This window comes from Leptodactylus fuscus, chromosome 2 (assembly GCF_031893055.1).
Source record: "Leptodactylus fuscus isolate aLepFus1 chromosome 2, aLepFus1.hap2, whole genome shotgun sequence".
In the NCBI taxonomy this organism is placed as follows: domain Eukaryota; kingdom Metazoa; phylum Chordata; class Amphibia; order Anura; family Leptodactylidae; genus Leptodactylus; species Leptodactylus fuscus.
Window position 1 is genome coordinate 174,252,292 of NC_134266.1, and position 25,059 is coordinate 174,277,350.

The 25,059-nt window shown below is 40.9% G+C and overlaps 1 protein-coding gene across 2 annotated transcripts; it reads right to left on the reverse strand.

Annotated features, from left to right (window-relative positions):
• On the reverse strand, positions 1-18,848 carry UPF3A (UPF3A regulator of nonsense mediated mRNA decay). Of its 2 annotated transcripts, none has more exons than XM_075265096.1 (10): positions 18,572-18,848; positions 16,164-16,270; positions 14,602-14,708; positions 12,038-12,136; positions 8,916-9,026; positions 8,105-8,160; positions 7,856-8,014; positions 5,915-6,069; positions 3,502-3,743; positions 1-689 (listed from the first exon to the last, which is right to left on the reverse strand). In XM_075265096.1, exons 1-10 carry the CDS (start codon positions 18,710-18,712, stop codon positions 622-624), a joined length of 1,245 nt encoding a protein of 414 aa, XP_075121197.1. In that variant the 5' UTR covers positions 18,713-18,848; the 3' UTR covers positions 1-621. The 2 variants fall into 2 exon arrangements, with proteins under 2 accessions (XP_075121197.1, XP_075121196.1); XM_075265095.1 differs by having other exon boundaries at positions 3,446-3,743.
• Between the last annotated feature and the right edge of the window lie 6,211 nt (positions 18,849-25,059).

Sequence of the window (25,059 nt, forward strand, 5' to 3'; positions counted from 1 at the left end):
TCAAAGGGAAATAAAAATTGTAATTTACAGCATAAAAATGTTACCTTACTACTGTAGAAAGAAAAATGTCTGCACAGACTGATAACAAGACATTAGTACAGTAAGACCTTTATTTACTTGCATACAGAAACATTGGAATTGCTGCAAGTATTACTAACCTCACCAAAATACACAGCTAAAAACATTGCTACAACTTTATGAAACTGCATGTGCTATTTCTGAATTCCGTTTGATCAGACTAAAATGTCCACTAGCATTTCACATTAAGTCAGAGTCATAAATAAAAAGATTGCTACTAGTAGTGTCTTCTCTCCCTGAAATGTAAATATCAACTCAGTAAATGGGACTGTGGTACAATTTATTAGGAGCTCTTTGGCACAAACCGGGTTATAGCAGAAAGTATGCAATGTATCTATTCTCCATTGTCAGGGGAAAAATGAGGCAGGCAACATGTGGTTTGGCTTCAGCTTTTTGTCCATAGTCAAAAGTGGAGTCAGAGCACTTGCATAAGTATTTTTCTATCCAGGACCTGGACTTTATCCAGCATCTTCACTCTTTTCTGAGCTTCTTCCAGATATGTTGTCTGCATCATTCTTCATGTAAGATGGCTCCTCCATATATTTATTTGTAAGTCCTGTAGTTATGCGACTGCGAGCTCCTGGCTGGTACAGCTGCATGGCCGGGCGATCCTGTACAAGGTAAGAGAGGTATTATGATACGATATTTGGCTATACCAAATTCATGAACTGTGTAATTAATAATACACCTATACCGATTACCCTAAATCTGCTGCTGAAGTTATACATCACATAAGGTAAACTTTATCTATTACATTAAGGGATAGCATTTTCCTACAAAAAGCCACATTGACATGATTCTCCAACATTGTCTGTATATCTCTTCTATGCCATAATTCTTATGAAGACAAGACAAAAAGGGCTGTATAATTCAGCAATGGTGTCTTACAGCATCAAAGCAAGTACAGTGTGTCCAGTATTGCTGAATGGGCAAATTTTAGCAAGAGACATCTATGCAGCCTGTTCAGCCCATTGGGGGAGAGGGGCCATTCCAGAGAGCTGATATGTGCATAGTGAGATCTAGTTTTGTTCAGTATCTCTTATGATTTATATATTTTTTTTTCGCTTAGAATCAGTCAAAGAGTCAGTGATAAGTGATTGCTAGCTATTTCTGTATGCCAGACATACATAGATAGGACCCCACCCCATAATTCCATGACTGTATCTAAGTGTAGGAAAAACTAAAATGTATTAATAAGTAAATGACAATTTATACTGAATCTTTCCCCACAAAACATTATTTCATTCTGTTCAGCATCTCCTGCTGTAGTCCCCCTGCCGATTATACTGCATTTTATGCTGAAAGCTTCACTTTAATGTGTGTGAATATGTGGGTAATTTGCTTATACTGCCCATATGTATGCAGAATGTGCTCGCTCTCTCTATATATATATATACTGTATGTGTGTGTGTCTTTTACTCTTGGTGCCTGCCTGGTTTTGGCACTACACAGAAGAGCTACATTTGGGGATCACTGGAAACCATAGTGAATAGTATTCAGCACCTGAGGGGTTTTATATGTAACTTGAACTGGAATTTACTGGAAGGTCTACATACAATTTGAACCAATAAACAAGTGAAAACACCAACCAAACACTTTAGTAAAATCCTAAAATGTACTTTTTTAATTACCTTCTGAGACATCATCTCTAGGTCATTGACTATCTTTTCTTTATTTTATAACAAAATGAAAATGAAAATTTCAATGCCACTCCATGAGGCCAACATTTCCAGACTGATTTTCTGGCCTACTAAACGAAATGTAGAATGATATGATTTTATGTCTGTCTTCTAAGGTATTACTGGTATTGTTGCCGCTTTCTTGGAAATAAATAGTAATACTCATCTCAGTTAGTGACAAATAACAGAATACTAATATGTCATAAACATCAGGTATTAACAGGTGGTTGAGGAACAAACAGCATGAGGAGCTAAGGCCACACCGTATGGATTCCTAGCTCCTGGGAATAGATGTTGATGTTCACCTGAGTGTTACCCTTTGTTCACATCTGCATTCAGTATTCAGTTCAGCGAGTCCGCGTGGGGACCAACCACCCCCCCCGAACGGACTACCAAACTCAACTACAAGTGCTGTGCAGTAAAAGCACACGGACCCCATAGACTATAATGGGGTCCTTGTGCTTGCCGAACGCTGCCTGTATGAATCATGTGGACAGGAAAGTAGATTGTGAACTACTTTCCTGTCCGCATGATCCCTGCGGAGATCTGGCGGCAAGCACACAGACCCCATTATAGTCTATGGGGTCCATGTGCTTTCACTGGCACACCGCTTGCAGTTGCGTTCGGTATTCATGTGGACTTCCCCAGACAGAATACCAATGCAGATCTGAACAAGGCCTTAGAAATAACAAAGTAACATCTGTTACTCTTCCAATTAATGCCAGTCTTAACCGAGTTAAGAACCAAATTAATGGCACATAACTCCTGGGTCAGGCTCATATAACAGGCATTCGAACCTATAGACAGCTGAGCACTTATTTAACAGCAACAGCAAAAAAGCTGTGTTTCTGCAACGTGGGGCGTCAGCCTTAAGGTATCTTTATTTCATAATAGAGATAGTGCTACTTTTTATATCAAAATGTAGATCTCAGAGTAAAATGAAACAATAGAGACCTGTGCATCAGAGATTACACTTCATAGCTCCCGTTGGCAATGCATAACAAAGTGGTATGAATATAATCACAGAAAAGCACATTAAGGCCGGGAAGCATGTCAATTATACCTACAGAAATGCCAGTAGTTTCCATATAGGTATAATTGAAGCAGAAAGTTGGCAGAGGAAACCATTGTGGTTTTTCCCACAGCACTCTTTTGCAGCGACTCGCTGCATGGAGACTTAGCCTTAAAAAAACATATGTATTCCATTTTTTGGAGCAATTCAATGACCAGTAGGAAAAGTTTTTACATCTCTCCTTATAGTGTACTGTATGTATAAAAACATTTGCAAAGAAAATATATGCAGTGTACATTGTAAACAATGAAATTAAAATTGTCATTTACCATGTACAGTTCACACAATAGAATCAAACAGGATTCATTCCTATGGAAAATATTGCTGTTTGCCTTTGCAATATTTCATGCAAGATTCATTCTATTTGTCATGGATTGCACATGTTTACTTCTACTCACCATGTTGTGTATATTTTGGCTTTATATTATACAATCAAGACAACTGAAGCTGAATAACATCCAGAAAAGATGCTACATGGAAGTCATAAATGTGGCCATTTTTATATAGAGAGTATTTATAATGCGCTTCTTTATGCTTTATAGTTGGTGCATAAAGAACACTCTTTAGAAGGGGTATATTTAGCGAATGAGAAATTATCCTAAAAGAATAAAAGAACCTTATTTCTTATGCGCTCCTTTTTGGATGCCATGTCATCACACTTGTCCTCTTTACCCAGTTTGTCTACAGCATCCGCTGCATAGCTGTTGTTGTGGCTCCCTTTCTTGACCCGATCTTGGCTGAATCCTTTTCCCCATTTCTGGTCATCTTCATTCCTTCTAAGAAACTTGTCAAACTCATAGTGGTTTCTCGGTTTTCTGCCATCATCCATTCGATGATACCTTTGTCGTTCTTGATCTTTATCTCTGTATCTCCTTTCAATATCTCTTTGCTCCTTGTCACTATCATTTTGTGTCCTACAACCAGAAAACAAGATATTTATTGCGCTAGTCCTCTGATACATACATATATACATGCATATACTAGAAAAGTGACAATTATTTCATTCTGGACACTTATCCCCTATACACGGGATCGCCAGTGATCAGGAGAAAAGGGGACGGAATGTCCTCCTAATGCCTTCTTGTGAATGGGGCATCAGTGCGTTTGTTTTACCGGAACTCTGGAACAGCCAGCGCACCGATTACGCATGCGCACTGGCACTCCATTCACAAGGAAGCTTTAGCGGGACTTTCTAACCCCTTTGTTTTGCTGATCATAAAGAAAGTAACGGCCTGAAAAGTGGAGAAGAAAACATATTTCTTTAATAAGATATATTACAAGGTTTCTTATTTTAACCTGTGATATTATTTTATGAAAACTTGTTTCTAACTGGAGACTCACTTTAAGAACCCTCAAAAATGTACACATATACAGTCCTATGAAAAAGTTTGGGCACCCCTATTAATCTTAATCATTTTTAGTTCTAAATATTTTGGTGTTTGCAACAGCCATTTCAGTTTGATATATCTAATAACTGATGGACACAGTAATATTTCAGGATTGAAATGAGGTTTATTGTACTAACAGAAAATGTGCAATATGCATTAAACCAAAATTTGACCGGTGCAAAAGTATGGGCACCTCAACAGAAAAGTGACATTAATATTTAGTAGATCCTCCTTTTGCAAAGATAACAGCCTCTAGTCGCTTCCTGTAGCTTTTAATCAGTTCCTGGATCCTGGATAAAGGTATTTTGGACAAACAATTCAAGTTCAGTTAAGTTAGATGGTCGCCGAGCATGGACAGCCCGCTTCAAATCATCCCACAGATGTTCAATGATATTCAGGTCTGGGGACTGGGATGGCCATTCCAGAACATTGTAATTGTTCCTCTGCATGAATGCCTGAGGATTTGGAGCGGTGTTTTGGATCATTGTCTTGCTGAAATATCCATCCCCGGCGTAACTTCAACTTCGTCACTGATTCTTGAACATTATTCTCAAGAATCTGCTGATACTGAGTGGAATCCATGCGACTCTCAACTTTAACAAGATTCCCGATGCCGGCATTGGCCACACAGCCCCAAAGCATGATGGAACCTCCACCAAATTTTACAGTGGGTAGCATGTGTTTTTCTTGGAATGCTGTTTCTTTTTGGACGCCATGCATAACGCCTTTTTTTATAACCAAACAACTCAATTTTTGTTTCCAAAATGAAGCTGCCTTGTCCAAATGTGCTTTTTCATACCTCAGGCAACTCTATTTGTGGCGTACGTGCAGAAACGGCTTCTTTCTCATCATTCTCCCATACAGCTTCTATTTGTGCAAAGTGCGCTGTATAGTTGACCGATGCACAGTGACACCATCTGCAGCAAGATGATGCTGCAGCTCTTTGGAGGTGGTCTGTGGATTGTCCTTGACTGTTCTCACCATTCTTCTTCTCTGCCTTTCTGAAATTTTTCTTGGCCTGCCACTTCTGGGCTTAACAAGAACTGTCCCTGTGGTCTTCCATTTCCTTACTATGTTCCTCACAGTGGAAACTGACAGGTTAAATCTCTGAGACAACTTTTTGTATCCTTCCCCTGAACAACTATGTTGAACAATCTTTGTTTTCAGATCATTTGAGAGTTGTTTTGAGTAGCCCATGATGCCACTCTTCAGAGGAGATTCAAATAGGAGATCAACTTGCAATTGGCCACCTTAAATACCTTTTCTTATGATTGGATACATCTGGCTATGAAGTTCAAAGCTCACTGAGGTTACAAAACCAATTTTGTGCTTCAGTAAGTCAGTAAAAAGTAGTTAGGGGAATTTTGGTTTAATGCATATTGCGCATTTTCTGTTAGTACAATAAACCTCATTTCAATCCTGAAATATTACTGTGTCCATCAGTTATTAGATATATCAAACTGAAATGGCTGTTGCAAACACCAAAATATTTAGAACAAAAAATGATTAAGATTAATAGGGGTGCCCAAACTTTTTCATAGGACTGTACTTATTTAATAGTAGTAAGTTATAAGACATTCTACCATTATATATTTCTTATGCTTAGAATCAACATACATTATACAAAGAATGTAAAACATTGAAAAAATATAAAAATGTGTAATTTGCTTGAAGAAGATAACATCAAAGTTCCTTACTTTTCCTTCAGCTCCTTCACAAAATTATCAAATGTTCTCACTTTATTGTTCCCTGATGATTTTTCCCATTTTGATTCTTCGTGGTCAATTTCATCTCCTTTCTCTTTTTGTTTCTCACTGGTGCTTTCATCTCCCCTTTCAGGTTTTTTAAGGAGCTACATGTGGAGATATATTAAAATGAACATTGATAAGAAGTGAAAAAAGAAGTCAGAAGAACACTTCTTGAATTGAGAAATGTTCAAACTGCTGCAAGATAGCAAGTTTAGTAAGCTTATGCCACAAATCATAATGGGCACATTTGGATATACCAAATTTACAGAATAGAGTTTTCAGTAATTGTCCAAGTGACTGTGATAGGATTTTTCTGATGGAAATAATGGCAATTTTTCCAGCAAGCATAGGGTAGCCTGCTATACTATTCTAACTTTGAAAAAAAAAAAATATATATATATATATATATACATACAGTATATACTGTATATATATTGAACCTGACAGATTCCATTAAAGTTAATGCAATCATTCAGAATCAGTGTCCTCTCTAAGGGTGTGTTCACACGGAGGAATTTGACACGGATTTCGGGGCAGATTTTACCCCCGATTCCGGAGCAGATTTCTCCCGGAATCCACTTCCATTTATTTTTAATGGGAGGCAGAGATCACTGTATCGGCACCCCATCGCAGCTAGTCCACGGCAAAAATGCTGGCAGAAAAAAAAAACCTTTTCATTTTCCGCCATGTGAACACACACTTAGATGCTCACTGTGTAGGCAGGTAGAGCTTTTATTGAGGTCGTAGATACTTATTAGGCTGGAGTCACACACTGAATTTTAGCTGCTTTTTGGCAGAGATTTTGATTCGTTTGAGCCAAAGCCAGGAGTAAATACAGCAGGAAGTAGAACTGAAAATCCTTCCTTTACAATTCCTGTTTTTTAAATCCACTCCTGGCTTTGAGTCACAAAACACAGCAAGATCTGCACCAAAAAAATCAACAAGCTTACTGAGTATCTTCAAACTCACAGACAGCAGACTTGTTGCAGAAATTTCTGCGGCTGTAAATCAAGAGCATTGATCTAAAAGGAGTTAGTTTGCAGCAAGTGCTTGCTTTTTTACATGCCCTATTTAAATGCATAAGACTGTTGCAAAAATGTTTGCAGCCAATCCTCCACATCTTACTTTACCCTAAATATGCTGTTTTAACATTTTCCTTTCCAGAGATTAAAGGAAATAAATAGGTTCACTTAGGGTATGTTCATAAGGCGGAATTTGCATTCTGCGTGGCTAGCCGCGACTGTTGCAGTGCATCGGCATCCCATCGCAGCATTCCGCTCCGGATTAGGCCCAAATGAATGGGCCTAATCGGGAAGGAGCCTCGCACTGCAAACGCCACGGCTGAGTCAACCGCGGAATCAACGGCAAAAAGGGTCATCTCGCTTCTTTTTTCTGCTACTAGCAAGCGGAAAAAAGAAGCAAGCGACTCCTATTGAAGTCAACGGGAGCCGTTTTTGGCAACGGATTTTGATGCAGAATCCGCCTCAAAAAACTCAGTGAGAACAGACCCTTATGCTTTAACTTAGGTTAAACTACATAATGAATCTGCCAGAAACCAATGTTTGAGGCTGACTGAATTATTGTCCAACTAGTCAATGTCATGAGTTTGGAATCAAATAGTACATATAAATGTGATATCCACAGTGTTAGCGGTGGTCTATGGGGCAGATTTATTAAAACAGTCAAAAAGCAAAACTATCTTTGTTGCCCATAACAAGCAGTAATCACATTTTGTATTCCTCTCCTGAAAATGGAAGTTACATTGTGACTGGTTGCTATTGGTAAGACAATTTTTTTTAAAACCATTATAATAAATCTTCCCTTATGACTGTTTATTCTATTATATATCAATTATATGAATTATTGACATGTTAAATAACACATTGCTACCTTAATGCGTATTTCTTTTTCACACAATTTCTTTTGCTTGTCTGCTTCTTTCCGCTTACGTCTTTCTTCTTCTCGCCTTTTTCTCTTTTCTTCCTCTCTCAATCTCTTTTTTTCCAACTCTCGTCTCCTCCTCTCTTCTCTTTTTTCTTCTCGTATTCTCTAGAATACGGTTACATAAAACTTTGCGTATTAAGTGACATAGGAATCTGTATCAAGTTATACCAACTATGGCATTGTAATTCCTCATACCTGTTTCTCTAACTTCCGATTTTTGATAAATTCTAGAAGTGGAGTTGTTCTTCTCGCTGGAAGGCAAAACAGATTTTTGTACTCACCATAAAATCCTTTCCTCATTGTATCCATTGTGGGACACAGCATCATGGGTATAGACCTGGCCACTAGGAGGCTGACATTAAAACTAACAAAAGAAGTTGGCTCTGCCTCTACCATTTCCACAGATATTGCACTAGCCAGTTTGTACCACAGCAGTAGATGAAAGACACACAAATAAACAAAAAAGAACACAGAATCAAGAGTGAAGGAGATGTGAATGCCGGCACAGTGAATGTCGAAGAATGTCCTGGACTCTAGAGATAACACCACTGACTATAGGAAGTCCATGCAAAACTTTCAGAACTCCTAGGGACACCAGGCTAAAACTAGCTAGCATAGTGTCGTGGAGAGGCTCAGAGGCGGGGCTGACATCTTTTGTTATTCCTAGTGTCAGCCTCCTAGTGGTCAGGTCTCTACCAATTGTGCTGTGTCCCCCAATGTAATAAATAAGAAATTGTAATAATAAACAACAATGCTTCACAACACTAAAAATTATAGTAAATATGACACCAGCTAGCACTCTACTGGTTCACAGTGGAATATATGCACATGATATTTTAAGAAATAAATTATAATGTCTGCTGTTACTGAACTGTAACAACTCTTATCAGTACTGTTATACAGTAAAACTCTGTATATATATATATATATATATATATATATATATATATATTATGTTAGTTAATGGCTATGATAAATGCAAAGCAAGAGACAGAGCTGTACAAACCAATTAGCTCCTTTGTTTTAGCTTCAATTTCTCCTAAGAGGGTCTCTGGATTTGCACATATTTTTTCCTCCTCTGCACAGTAGTTCTCCAAAAACTTCTTATATTCCAAATCTGTACAAAAAAAAAAGTGCTTGCTCAATTTCCAAAGTCAGCTTATCTGGTAGGAACACGTCTCGTTTTCTGGCACAACAGTAAGTTTGTGATTACTGAAGCCTTTTACTATATATGCAATATACAAATTTATTTTTTATCATTATATCCATTCTCCAATCTGTTATACTATAATATGATGTAGTTCTACCTTATATAATTAATGTAGATATTTGGAAATGTACAAAATATTTAGTGGACTCCCAAGTGTGTAACCTACCATCTTTCTGCAGAACAAATAATATGTTTCTATAAAGCTTGATTTGGATCAATGGAACCGCTACCAATCATGAAAATTGAAATTGCTTATTCAGTGAATCCCCAATCATGAAAATGGAGGTCCTATTTCCTCTGTTTCAATAGAGTTGCAGTCAAAAATGTGTATTCCCCCTTATTTAAAGTTTATACGACTGATGTAAATGGTCACATACAGCACTCAGATATCTCTATCGATATCATAGAGTCTGAAAGGATCAGTAGTTGTATGCTCTACTGCTTCTCCACTCAAATGTATCCTGTGATCACTAAGGGTCCGTGCACACGATGTAAAGCGCCGTTGATTCTGACACGTAAACTCGTGTCAAAGTCAGCGCTGCAAAACAGAATTCCATTGACTTCAATGGGCTCCGTTTAGTGTACGTAACACATTGAGTTCAATGGGAGGCTATTTAACCCATTGATTTCAATGTGTTACGCACGCTAAATGGAGCCCATTGAAGTCAATGGGATTCTGTTTTGCAGTGCTGACTCTGACACGAGTTTACGTGTCAGAATCAACGGCACGTTAATTCGTGTGAATGGACCCTAAGGGTTCCAGGAGTAGGATCCCTGGCCAATTAGTCATATATTCTGTGGATACTGGATAAGCTGTAATTGAGTGACTACCCCTTTAATGGATTTTTAAATTTTACATATGTAAATGTCTCCTTTCACTGACAATAAGCACAGATCTTGGTGATGTTGAGGAGCTTAAACTATTTTATACAGTTATAAAATATTGACTTTATTAATAAAAGTAAGGCTTGGCGATATTTGTTTAAAAATAATAGCTCAATTTTATTCATGCTTATGGGTGATTATTGATTTTAATTAAAATTTTCATGTCTTTGTTAAATATTTAAAAAAAAAGAACAGTGAGTTGACATAAGAAGATGTCGTCAGATATAGTCATGGCCAAAAGTTTTGAGAATGATACAAATATTAATTTTTACAAAGTCTACTGCTTCAGATTTTCTAATGGCAATTTGCATATACTCCAGAATGTTATAAACAGTGATCAGCTTAACAGCAATTACTTGCAAAGTCAATATTTGCCTAGAAAATGAACTTTATCCCCCAAAACATATTTCAACATCATTGCAGCCCTGCCTTAAAAGGACCAGCTAACATCGTTTCAGTGATTGCTCCATTAACACAGGTGTGGGTGTTGATGAGGACAGGGCTGGAGATCAATCTGTCATGATTAAGTAAAAATGACACCACTGGACACTTTAAAAGGAGGCTGGTGCTTGGCATCATTGTTTCTCTTCTGTTAACCATGGTTATCTCTAAAGAAACACGTGCAGTCATCATTGAACTGCACAAAAATGGCCTAACAGGGAAGAGTATCGCAGCTAGAAAGATTGCACCTCAGTCAACAATCTATCGCATCATCAAGAACTTCAAGGAGAGAGGTTCCATTGTTGGCAAAAAGGCTCCAGGGCGCCCAAGAAAGACCAGCAAGCGCCAGGACCTTCTCTTAAAAGCTGCGGGATCGGGCTATCAGCAGTGCAGAGCTTTCTCAGGAATGGCAGCAGGCAGGTGTGAGTGCATCTGCACGCACTGTGAGGCGGAGACTCTTGGAGCAAGGCCTGGTCTCAAGGAGGGCAACAAAGAAGCCACTTCTCTCCAGAAAAAACATCAGGGACAGACTGATATTCTGCAAAAGGTACAGGGAGTGGACTGCTGAGGACTGGGGTAAAGTCATTTTCTCTGATAAATCCCCTTTTCGATTGTTTGGGACATCTGGAAAACAGCTTATTCGGAGAAGACGAGGTGAGCGCTACCACCAGTCTTGCCTCATGACAACTGTAAAGCATCCTGAAACCATTCATGTGTGGGGTTGCTTCTCAGCCAAGGGAATTGGCTCTCTCACAGTCTTGCCTAAAAACACAGCCATGAATAAAGAATGGTACCAGAATGTCCTCCAAGATCAACTTCTCCCAACCGTCCAAGAGCAGTTTGGCGATCAACAATGCCTTTTCCAGCATGATGGAGCACCTTGCCATAAAGCAAAGGTGATAACTAAATGGCTCAGGGAACAAAACATAGAGATTTTGGGTCCATGGCCTGGAAACTCCCCAGATCTTAATCCCATTGAGAACTTGTGGTCAATCATCAAGAGACGGGTGGACAAACAAAAACCTACTAATTCTGACAAAATGCAAGCATTGATTGTGCAAGAATGGACTGCTATCAGTCAGGATTTGGTCCAGAAGTTGATTGAGAGCATGCCAGGGAGAATTGCAGAGGTCCTGAAGAAGAAGGGTCAACACTGCAAATATTGACTTGCTGCATTAACTCATTCTAACTGTTAATATAAGCTTTTATTACTCATAATATGATTGCAATTCTATTTCTGTATGTGCTAAAAACATCTGACAAACACACATAAAAACCAGAGGGCAGCAGATCATGTGAAAATATAAGATTTGTGTCATTCTCAAAACTTTTGGCCATGACTGTATAATGCAGGTTTCCTTGGCCTACCAGCCCACTACTGAAGACAGTGAAGGAACTGTCGGTCATAGTTTGCAGCTGGAGGGGAAAGACTGCAATGAATTTATCAGACTCTAAAGCAGGGCTAACAAATGCACGAGTTTGGTTAAAATCAGAATTACGATATTTAGAAATGGCAAATTAGTTGAATTAATTTGATTAATTGCACAGCCCTAATATTACAGAATTGTGTGCTTTTAAAGGAAAATGCTTACCATCAGCAATACTTCCAACTTTTGTGTCTTTTTTCTTCAGTTTCTTTTTTGAAATTTTCTGAAAGGGTGCAAATTCAACAACTGCGGGATACTCCTGACCTGCAGATGTGTATTAGAGACGTTAGTAGCACAGCACTGTTATTTGTACAACTGTGCTTACAATATTTCATCCAGTCTAGGATGTCTGTACACAAAAGTATTTTATTAACCCCAAAATTTTACATGTCAAACCTGTGATCAGTTTTTATGCACAAAAATGGTCCTACTACAATATAGTTCACATAAAGACCTTTGTAAATGTATAATTGTCCCCAGCATATGCAAAAATAAGTTCAAATTCATGCTGTATATAAATGAGACCTCAAGTGTCCACTGGGCATAAACTGAGAAATGTCCAGCCTTTTCATCTGTAACTCAAACACCTCTTTCCCTGATTGACATGATTCCTTTGTCCCACACAGACTTTGCCAAAAAGGGACCAGCTCATATGCACTATGGGTCAAGATTTCAATTCCCTCCTGGGCATGGGCCAATCCCAATCTGGAGAAGACTACGGATGACAGAAGACATGTTATCCATGTCTGTTATAGAAACCTGAATTGGGTTAGAGATGAAAACGCCAGATGTCTTCCTGCTGATGCTGGGTTCACACCAGCGTTTGGGTCTCCGTTATGAGGTTTTGGGCTCTCCGCAACGAAACTGTTTTTTTTTTTTTTAAAATGTAGATTGTGAGCCCCACAATGTACATTTTTCCCAATCAGTATGTATTTTTTGGAATATGGGATGGAAATCCATGCAAACACGGGGAGAACATACAAACTCCTTGCAGACGGTTTTTTGCCCTTGGTGGGATTTGAACACCAGGACTCCAGCGCTGCAGTGCTAACCACTGAGCCACCCTGAACATAAAGGAGATGCAAGTGTGAATCTAGCCTTACTCACATCTCACTATTTTATTTAAAAGAAAATAAATAAATGGGTTTGAAAAAATGCCTGCAGGTTTCCATCTCCTGCCCAGTTTTGGGCAGGAAACGGAAACCTAGAGAACGGAGGCCGGGACGCAGATGTGAACGAGCCCTGAGTCTACACTGAACAGTCCCTTCAGGTCTCACCTACAAACGAGTGGGGCATTTTAGAACTTCCTTTTATGTGTTATGCTGTGCCAAAAACAGTCCTATTTAGGGGAATAAAAGCTAATGGCAGGTTAACATAAGGGTAACTCAGATTAGCTACATTATTTTCTTCAAGGAAGCTCTCTATGGCTGGTGCTAGATACCACTATGCCTTACACTAGGTTCACACCTACGTTCAGACTTTCGTTCTAGGGGTATGGTTGGGGACCTGAAGAATGGAAACCCACTCAGCTTGAAGCCTGTGGACCTCATAGCCTGTAATGGAGTCTGCCGGGTTTCTGTCTGAAAAATGCAGAGCAAAAAGTCTTGCTTGCAGTATTTTCTCTCTGTGTTTTTTAGGATGAGGCCCCACTTTGCGGAAATGCAATTTTTTTTTGTTGCAGATTTTGCTGCGATTTTTTTGAGCCAAAGCTCATGGTTACAAAAGGAATGGAAAGTATAAGGGAAGTTCTTATACTTCTCCCTTCTGCTCAATCCACTCCTGAATTTGGCTCAAAAAACGCAGCAAAATCTGCAACAAAAAAAGCTGCGTTTCTGGGATGGAAACCCTGAATATAGAGGAGATGCAGGTGTGAATCTAGCCTTACTCACATCTCACTATTTTATTTAAAAGACAATAAATAAAACCAAACATTTGCAATTTGTATCAGATACAGTTTGAATAACATTTTCTGGAAAAAAAAAAATCTCACAAGTTTCACATGTCAGTATTTTGGGTCTCTATCACCCCAATATCTCCAATAAGAACCAAGGCTCTAACATATCGATCACAACAGATTGTTAAAGCCTCACTCTGGCAAAAAGTTTATGCCTTACCCTTGTAGTACAGGGCATACTAAGGCAGCATTCACACTGAGTAACGCTGGCGTTTTCTGTGCTTATTTGAGCACGTAGCACCACGTAAACGCCGCGTTTGCGCCGTACAACGCTACCACAAAATAGCGCGGCGCAAACGCGGCGTCTACGCGGCGTTACGTGCCCAAATAAGCACAAAAAACGCCAGCGTTACTCAGTGTGAATGCTGCCTAATACAAAAGGAATGATGCACTCACCCACAAAGTGCAAAGTGCATGGACAATGCCCAGTTAGAGTGACCTGCTGATTCAGACACCAGCCAAAAGTCACTTTTTCTATGTAAGGCTATGAGAAGCTGGATCTTATACTCTTATAGCGTTAAACAGAAATCAGTTTGTACACTTTGTGTCAGTATGTGCTATACTCCAGGGCTAATATAGAAAATGTTTTGCCAGGGTAGGAAAGCTTGTAACATCAGATAAGTAATGTGTAGGAGTCTGGGTAGCAAAAAATATCTTGTGATGTGTCTTATGTTTAGATAGAGTAATAGTACACTGATAATATTGCATGATGTACAATATGCTAATATGAACTATGATACATAACTTCAAAGGAGTTATAAAAAAGATTCCTAACCTTTATTGTCAATAAAGATAAATCCATCAAATCTATCTCTGAAGAGAATAATGTCTTCTGGGTTTCTGAAGTTAATGTAGGCTCTTGAGAAGAGATGCGGGTACAGGCTACAAAAAACAAAGTAACTGAAGGCACACAGCATTGGAAGTGTATTCTCACATGCAGTAGTATACTGAGCAGAAAAAATGTTTACCACTAATACTGTCAAGTTAGTTTTTATCTGCATAGTAATTACTGGTGAAACATAAGTATTACTCCTGTTATTGACATGCAGTCAGGCACGATGTTAAATCGATATTGACTTCCAAATATTGAATCAGCTGGATTCTGCCAGCCAGAACCCCTCCAGATCACCTATTTCCCTGTACCAGTGTGACTTGTAATGCTTTCTTGTCCTTTTGTTAATAGTGGCCATTGTGAGAACTGCAGTGGTTGTCCAATTCAAGTCTATGTTTTCTATTAAAACTATTGTGAATGAGTCTGTGGCTTATTTCAGCTGATCTACAGGGGTCTTGGAAGTAGGACCCCAACTGATCTAAAATTTCCCTACTCTACTGCATTATCTTGAAAGCTATGTGACGTGAAAAGGTTATCTGGGCAAAAAATTATTTTTAAAATAGGCCAAGAGGTGAAAATTAAAAAAAAAACAAAAAAAACATACTCGCCTGTCCTTGATGCTCCGATGTCCTCCCAGCACGGTCCGGTCCTGCTGCTTCGGTGTCTTCTAAACATTAAACTCCTCGCCGGCTGTGACATCCCGGATCCCTTCCACTGAAGCTGCTGATTGGCCTCACTGGTCACATGACTGTTGAAGCCTGTCAGCAGCATCAGCATCCTATTGAGTGGCCTATATCGGCCCTAGCAAACTATAACGTCAATTGTGCCTTGCCGGCAATTTCCAATTGTTACATTTGCTATATTGTTTTGCGCATATTTTTACTTTTTTTTCCTTCTCTTTTGAATAAAAATTAGTTATAAAATAAATAAATAAATAAATGGATAGGATATCAATTTAAAAAAAAACAAAACAAAACTGCAATTTAAATTTTTTGTCCCTAACACGTAGGAATAGCCTAAAGAAAGGCTATTCCTCTCCTACCTTTAGATGTCTTCTCCGCGCCAATGTTCTGTAGAAATCCCGGTTTTCGTCGGTATGCAAATGAGTTCTCTCGAATTTTTAAACCACCGCCGGAAGAAGACGCGGAGAGAACTCGTTGTTGAAGAAGATGGATGCGGCACTGGAGAGTTCTCTCACAGCATTGGGGACAACCCCAGTGCTGTTTGAGCGCTGGGGCCTGCCCCCAGTGCTGCAAGAGAACTCATTTGCATACCGACGAAAACCAGGATTTCTACAGAACGGCGGCGCGGAGAAGACATCTAAAGGTAGGAGAAGAATAGCCTTTCTTAAGGCTATTCCTACATGGCAGGGACAAAAAAAAATTGAGTTTTATTGATAGGATCCCTTTAAATCTACGGGATTTTGGTGTGGTTTTTGGCATACCAAGAAACAAACAAATCATAATGGGACAGCTGAATCTCAGCTTATTTCCATATAATTGTACCTGGGATCAGCAGTACAGAATTCAAAATAATCGTATGCTGGTAAAGGATGTAGTTGCTCCTCCAGTTGCTCTTTACTTATGCTTGGCGGAAGACGACGTATTACCACCTGTAAGAGACATCACATAGTAAACTGTGGCACTCTGCAGTAGGGTTAAAATGAAAGAAGCATAAGATTCCTAGCCCTAATACCTATTTCTAGTGTAAATGACCATTATTCACATAGAGGGGTATAACTAGCAAACACATAGCAATCTTTGACGTGACCCTTCCCCCACACACACATGGCATAGTGTCCCCTTCTTGTTGCCCATACCATATAATGCAAACTTTACTGGCCCACAAACACTAAATCGCTCTCTTTACTGGCCCCAAAAAGTTAAACACCCCATTTATTTTCCCCCACATAATATAACTTCCACATTTTTGGCTCCATATGGTATGAGGGCCTCCCACACTCCTTAATAGCCCTCAAACAGTTTAATGCATCCTTTACGGGCCCTATACATAGAATACTGCCCCTTTGTTGGCTCCGATGCAATAAGTGCCCCTTTTAGGCTGCCACCAGCCCAAGGCACCTTCAGAGTTTGTCCGATACTTGGTCAATCCCTTTAGTGCATTGCAGTATAATGTCCCATAGCAGCCCTACACATAGTATAATTTCCCAAAGTGGACTCTTCACCAAGTATAATGTTCCACAGTAGCCCTTCCACACAGTTTAGAATCGCATAGTGGCCCTTCCACACCATACAATGTCCCTAGTGGCACCTACTGTGTTCTTTATGCATTTTGCAATCATTTTAGTGTTCAGCAGAACCTGAAATTTTTGGGGTTTGCCTCCCACTAACTATGATTATACTCTGTAATTGGGCCTCAGCACTCTGTGACGTCATTTAAGATGCCTGAAGACCCGCGGCGGTGCCCAGGAGTAACACTGTTTTCACGTGTAATCACCTTCTCTGGGCCTCTGCTCAGAAGAAGAAGACCACAGAGCTTTCTCCCACCTCCACTGCTACCTTCAGCCTTGTAGTCCTAGGTGCTGTGCTGAATAGGGATGTTTTCATGCTGTAAAACTATCTTCTTCTCTAGTGTACTCCCATAGATTTTGGGGCAAAACATGCATATTCATGATGGAGTACTACTTGTGTTTTTCAATAGGTAAAAATCCTAGAGATGTTTTTAGATTCGATCCTCTTTACAACAACAAATCATTATTTTGGTCATTAAAGGTGTGTTCTATTGTACTTTTCTTGGATGTAACAATTCATGTCTTTCCTAGAGATGAGCGAGTATATTTGATCAAATACCTCCCCTGCATAGTTATTGTCATAAAAAAAGGCGCCAGGGAAGGTGGGAGGGGAATCGAAATTTTCCCGCGTGGTATTCGACCAAGTACACCAATAACTATGCAGGGGAGGTATTCGATCAAATACTACTATTATAATACTACTATTCAATCGAAGACTATTCGCTCATCTCTACTGTGTAGCTAGAAAAGGTAGCAAAAGAAGCTCTGGGTTAAAGCATGAACTGCTGTCCATGGTGCTGTCTCATCCTGTCTGTCACGGTGTGTGACCACAAGCCATCATTTCAAGTTCTATATATAGATAATCTGACACTCCAGGGTCAACTTAAAGTGCACCAAAGGTGGCGTTCCACTATTGCCGTTGTCCGCCCAGAGGTTTCCGTCCTAAACCCTGGGGAAACTGGACGGGGACGGCTTGCTGGCGGTCAGCTTTAAAACCCATTCATTTAAATGTGTTTTTAAAGCTAACCACTGGGGTCTGTATGCGGCCTCTCTGCCTGGAAACCTTTTATTGCACAGACAAAACGTCGTACATGGCACGTACATGTGGTTAGCTTTAAAAGCCCATTCCAACAAAACCTAAATCCTACAATGGATTATCTGAACTGATCTCAGAATCCAAGTTGGTCATTTTACATGGTTCAGTGACATGCAGCACAGATGGCGGTACTTCTACTAAGTATATAATACCAGAAGAAGCCTCTTCTGCCTCATTGTCTGTACTAGCGTCTGCATAATATCTGCCATTCTGTGCAATCCCCTGGGAATCAGCAGGGAATAGGTTGACATTATATTAGATAACATCTACCTAGAGCCCTGTTCCAGGCTTGGGCACCACCTCGGTCTGCAGCTGCCCAGTGGCTCCAGATGTGCTGTAATAACCAGCCCTATTATCACAGCTGTCTAGACACCATACACACCATGCATGGGAAATAACAGAGGCGCACACAAGGCTCTGCTGAAAGGGGAAGACTATGGGGACAGGTCACGTGACGTCAGCGTCCAATCACAGACTGGTCCCCAGCATAATACCTCGGGAGATACACACACGCAGTAGTAGAGCATAATACAGAGGGGTGATGGGGCAGAGCCGTACAGCCTCACCTTGCTCAAAGTCGCCTTTCGTTCCTCCCGGTGTTTCACGGTGGTTGCCGTTCCGCTAAGTTCCACATCTCGGCTGTCACTGCTCCGGTTCTCCCGGTTCGCCCTGAGCACGGCCGGAGGAGTCTCCCGCTCGCTCCTCATGACCAGGGTGTCGCCCCCAGCCTGTGCCCTTTTTCTTCAGGGCCGTTCGTGCGCTGTGTGTGTCGGGTCACACGTTTCTATTCGGCTCCGTTTCCGGTGACAACAGTCTGCGTTTAGTCCCGAATCCCTCCACGTAACCGTCACAGTGCAGGAGGGGCTGCGGATGGTGCGCGCCCCCGACACCGGCACCTGAACGCGCACCCACTGTCTAGCGATCTGTAAAGCATTTGTCCTTTATTCTCTGCTGTACTATTTGTGGCCAAGTGGCTACAGAGCTGAGGTGTTGTTACAGTGTTGGAGTCACTGGTGCTGTTATATACAGATACATTGCATGACACTGATTATACTATATATAATGAGAAGACTCATATCTATATATATACTCTGTGCCAAGGGGAAAACAACAGTTGTGACTGACAGGGACGGATTATAGCGACTGCGCGAAAGAGTCGCTGCTAAAGGGGCCGCAACAACATACACAGGACACAAACATTTCACAAACACCATATATACATCACACAGACAGCACACATACACCAACCCACAAGCACAACACCACACAAACACCAGACACTTCGCACTCAGATGGATGCACACTACGCACATGTACAAACAGAGCACATGCGTAATCACACACAACTACCGCACGCATGGACACATGCTCTGTGCATGCACAAACACATCAATCACATACACGCATAACTATACATGGACCATACACACGTGCATGGACACGCGCATACATACACATGGATCACACACATGTACATGCACGCATGCACTGACAAAACATGTCTGGTAATCTTAATGGGTGCTTGCATACTATAGTATTTATGGATTTGGCGGTTCCATAGACTTCTTTGTGCACAAAGCTGTGAATTTAGTAGGCTCCATAGAAGTCTATGGAGATGTAGAATCCACAGCCCGGAGACTGTAGTGTTACTGTAGTGTTCAAGCAGCCTTACTGAGCAGCAATATTGGTCAGGCGAAAACTACTTCATAGTAAGATTGTCATTATTGCTGACTGTACAGGGAGCTTTCATCACTGAAGCGCTACAATAGATAGTTGTGTAACTGTAAACCAATTTTACTATTTTGTCCATGAAATACTTATAGATTACACTGGAGGGAGGGGGAAGGGTTGCACTATGTTGTTAATTGGGTGTAAATCAGTGGCATAACTAGGAATAGTGGGGCACCGTGGCGAACTTTTGACATGCCCCCCCCCCTCCCGACACTGATGACCCCGACTGACCCGCCCCCCGCAATCCTGCGTGCACTATTATACCCCATAGTAGCCCCTGCACACAGCATTATGCCCCATTGTGGCCCCTTCACCCAGCATTATGCCCCACTGTGTATACCCATGAACAATTATTATAGTCTGAGGGCTTTTCCCACCAGAGAGTATAATAGTCAGAGACCCAGGAGGGATACAAACATAAAAAAAACACTATTACTTACCTATCCCTGGCTTCACTGTACTTCCCACTGATGGCGGCCATCTTCAATGACGTCCGGGATGTCACGTGACTCGGGGGGCCCTGCGTTGCAAAGGTCGCAGCCAGGATCGGTAAATAAATAGGGCCCGTTACCGACTGGAGTAACTTCAGCCAGTAACAGCCTATTCAACAACAAAAAAACAAAACACAGCGGTAGCAGCTGTCGCCCGGGCCCCCTAATGTCCCGGGCCCTGTGGCTACCCCAGTAGTTACACCCCTGATGTAAATGTTTTATATGTTTGTGTAAGGGGCATAAATTTTAATTTTTGATAAAAAAAAATAGATCTAAAATAGTTGTAATAGTTTATACTACATAATATGTATTGAATATGTAAAATCAATAAAAATGATGAAATGAAAAAAAAAAGTTGTCCACATGAATGTTACGACAAATTAGTAAAATGCCAAAATACCGTATTTTTCGGACTATAAGACGCACTTTTTTTCCCCAAAATTTTTGGGGAAAAGAAGGGTGCGTCTTATAGTCTGAAGGTGGCGCCTGGCATCCGCTGTAATAGAGAGGCGGAAGCCGGTAAGTGATAGACACCATTACAGGTGCCGGGGCCTGCGACATCGCTGCGCTCCTCTGCCCCGCATGAAGCCAGCAGCGGCAGGGGCTCCTCCGTGCCCCCGCCGCTGGCTTCATGCAGGGGAGAGGATCGTAGCGATGTCTCAGGCCCCGGCGTCTATCCCTCCCCGGCATCCGCCTCTCTAGTACAGCGGATGCCGGGTCAGTATCAGCGGCCCCTTCTCCCCCGGGGCCGGTCCCCACCGGCCCCGTACCTGTAAAGTTGCAGGCCGGCTCCTGCGCGGCGATATCGCAGGAGCCGACCTGTTCGGGTGACAGCCGGGAGCCTAATGAAGCTCCCGGGCCTGTCACTGCTATATATTAGTATTGCGGCTGGGTCTATGACCAGCCGTAATACTAATACACAGAATGTCCCATAGACGGCAATACAGTTGTATTGCCGTCTATGGGACTTGCAATCAAGTGACCGCAGGTTCAAGCCCCCGGGGGGGAATAAAATAGTAAAAAAAAAAAAAAAAAGCTTTAAAAATATGAAATAAATAAAAGTTCTAAATCACCTCCTCTTTTTTTTTCAATACAAGGTGATCTAAGCAATAGATATCCCCCAAAATGGTATAACTAAAAATTACAGCTGGCCCCGCAAAAAAAACGCTCTATGCATCCCTGTACAGCTGCAGGGTCACCTGTCAATGTGGTCTTGCAGCTGTTGCAAAACTACAACTCCCATATATTAAATATTTTACCAGTTTTTGCTTCAAAATTTTTTTTCCCTATTTTCCTCCTCTAAAACCTAGGTGCGTCTTATAGTCCGAAAAATACGGCAATAAAAATTTTAAGTGGAAAAAAAGATTTACTGTAGTGCTCTGAAAATGTCAAATTCAATGTGACACTGAAAATTTTACTTTAGCATAATCAACAATTAAACATGTTTTCTGCAAGCAAAGCCGCGGGTATTCTACTAGTAGATCTATAAAGTGGGAAATTAGCAAAGCTGCAGAGCAGACCAAAAAAGTCTGGGACACGCTTGTCTGGTGAAAATGGTTTTGCTCCTGTGGATTTATTTTGCAAAAATAAAACAAATAAAATACAGCCTATGGCCCCTTGTAGGCGACTGGGTGCTAGGTCAATGAGCTATCTGGCACATGAAAAAAATAGAAAAGAAAAATAGGGCACTCACCAGTCAACGGATCTAAAAACAGCAAAATTTTATTTCACCCTTAAAAAACAAGGTCAGCCATTTCGACCATCAGGACAGAGAAGATGGAATGATACAAAAAAGAAAAAAGCGACGATCGTTTCGTGCGTCTAGCACTTCGTCAGGCTTCCATTCATTTCTATGGGAGCGTGCTATTCGAAACGGCTGGTTCTTGGACCGGATTTTAATGCGGAATCCGCCTCAGAATCCGGTCCAAAAAAAAGCCTCCCCTTGACTTCAATGGCAGCCATCCACTTCCTTTTTCTGCAAGCGGTTTCTTCCCGCTCACGGAAAAAAGAAGCGACCTGCCCTTTCTTGCTGTGGATTCATCCGCGGGCGTCCGCGGTGCGACACTCTCTCCCGACTAGGCCCATTCATTTGGACCTAATCCAGAACATAATGCCACGATTGTTGGAATGCCGCGACAGACTTCACTTTTGGCAGGGGTCATATTCAGTGTGATCTGCTAGTGAATAAATACTTGAACTATAGTATAGGTTGTTAAAGGTCAATGTTCTAATAATCGCTGTATTAGTACAGTGTTTTATTAATCACAATATCAAATGCAACCGAAAGTTCCAAAAGGATAACAACTAACCACTCACCTTTGGCTCTTGCACAGTATGATGGCCCCTAAGTACCTCACCACAAAATGCGAGCCCCTTTAGGAACATTGTACACAGAAATAGTATCCTATAAAACTGAAATTCGGACATGTCATGGGCTGTCCAGGACAGTGCCTGCATTCCCAAAGAGCAGTACTGGCCTTATCATAGTAATGGATATGCAGTAACCATACTATGGCATTTCATTTGTATTAGTTGCAGATATTAGTTTTTTGCTGTATTTTTGTCACCCTCTTTTGAAGAAGTGATGACAGAAAAGGCAACAATAATGAACGCATTTCTAAATGAAGAATTCCATGGTAAACTTTCAATGTGTTATTAATTGAACAGACTGACAACATGACAGCTGACCATCTGTTTCTGAGAAGCTATTATTTTAAAATGGACATCCTATATGGAAGCACTTCATGTAACTTGGCCATTAGCGCTATACAGAAAAAGCCAATACCTCTAAGTAAAACAAACATACAGTAATTATTACTGTTCCGATTTACCAGACATACAGACATTTGGTTAATTCTCATACTTATGTTAAAGAGGACCTTTCACCGATTTGGGCACAGGCAGTTCTATATACTGCTGGAAAGCTGACAGTGTGCTGAATTCAGCGCACTGTCGGCTTTCCCGATCTGTGCCCGGGGTAAAGCGCTATCGGTCCCGGTACCGTAGCGCTTTAGTGTCAGAAGGGCGTTTCTGACACTTAGCCAGGGGCGCCCTTCTTCCCAGCAGCGCCTATCACACTGTACTGTGGAGCGGGGAGGAACTCCCCCCCCCTCCCTCTCCTGATAATACTCGTCTATGGACGAGCACTGTGAGCAGAGGGAGGGGGCATTCCTCCCCGCTCACACAGCACAGCGCGATAGGCACTGCTGGGCAGAAGGGCGTCCCTGGCTAACTGTCAGAAACGCCCTTCTGACACTAAAGCGCTACGGTACCGGGACCGATAGCGCTTTACACCGGGCACAGATCAGGAAAGCCGACAGTGCGCTGAATTCAATGCACTGTCAGCTTTCCAGCAGTATATAGAAATGCCTGTGCCCAATCTGATGAAAGGTCCTCTTTAAAATAACTATGGATGGCTGTATGAATACTATGTAACCATCAGGTCACCATACAACTGCAAAAATATAGGTCCTGTCCAAAGTTGTGTGCCAGGAGAAACCCTGGGACAGTGACCAAGGAACATACATTAGGAAAAATTGGTAAGTTGCTTTGTGAGTGTTTAGGCCTGAGTAGATATATACCATAATGTCTAGGTTTCTTTTGGTGTACGTGAGCTACTGAGTTTCCTATCCTGGATGAGGAAGTGAGAAACAGACTCCATGTGTGGATGTATTTGCTCACTATTTGACAGTATTTTTGCACAGAAGTATGCACTGTTGTGTCGCAATGCGTGGACCAATGTATTTTGTCGAATTCATGCAATGTTTCGTACAGTAATAGGTGCTGCATGGCACAATTATGGGGACGCCAATGGTAGTGTTATTCAGGATGCAATTTAAGTGTTGCCAGGTATGTTGTCCAGGTAAAAGCAAGTTATTGGAATGCATATGGTTTATTTGGTGAAGTTAGGTACCGTATATACTCAAGTATAAGCCGACCCAAATATAAGCCGAGGCCCCTAATTTTACCACAAAAAACTAAGAAAACTTATTGACTCGAGTATAAGCCTAGGGGAGGAAATACAGCAGCTACTGGAAAATTTCAAAAATTAAAATGATCGGAGTTTTTGGGTGCAGTAGATGCTGGGGAAGGGAGGGGGTGTTTTGGTTGTCTGTCTGCCCCTTCCCTGAGCTTGAAGACTGTTTTTTTTGTCCCCATTTGGAATTCAGTCTAGCTGAATATAGCGTATCTGCAGTGCTCCTATTAACCCCTTCCTGACGGAACAGGAGCACTGCAGATACCCTATATTCAGTAGAGCGGGCACTTTCAGACACAGGGATACCTAATGTGTATGTGTTTCACAGTAATTTTCTACTTTTGTATCTATTCTAGGGAAAGGAGTGATTTAGAACTTTTATTTTTTTTAAAGCTTTTTTTTTTTATTACACTAGTTTATGGGAGATTCTATACATGGATATTGCGGCTGGTCATTTTTTTTGCTGACTCCAGTATAAGCAGAGGGGGGCTTTTTCAGCACAAAAATTTGGCTTATACTCGAGTATATACGGTAGATTATTTATTGTTCATTGGAGAGAAGAGTTTGTAGGTGGATCGATCAAAGCTCTGTACTAGAAGATTAGTGCCAAGCAGTTGAGCAGGTAAAAAAAGAAAAATAAAAAAGGATCGGAAATTCAGGTAACAAATCCTCATGAATTATCTTCTGTCGAGTAAAAATACGTTCAAAAATCTAATCGAAATCCTTGTAATAACATATAACACAAATCATTAAAGGCACAAGAATGAAAAGTTAAAAAAAGTGAAATGAACACAAATAAATTTAACTGAGGTGATACATTTAATAAGTAAAAAAATAATAAAAAATGTTTTGTCCA

Excerpts from the sequence above, each read along its gene's own strand:
- UPF3A (XM_075265095.1), bottom strand. The coding sequence starts at position 18,712 with ATGAGGAGCGAGCGGGAGACTCCTCCGGCCGTGCTCAGGGCGAACCGG. Across the intron at positions 16,271-18,571 it reads GAAAGGCGACTTTGAGCAAG|GTGGTAATACGTCGTCTTCC; the intron begins GTGAGGCTGTAC and ends TGTCTCTTACAG. Across the intron at positions 12,137-14,601 it reads TATCTTTATTGACAATAAAG|GTCAGGAGTATCCCGCAGTT; the intron begins GTTAGGAATCTT and ends ACACATCTGCAG.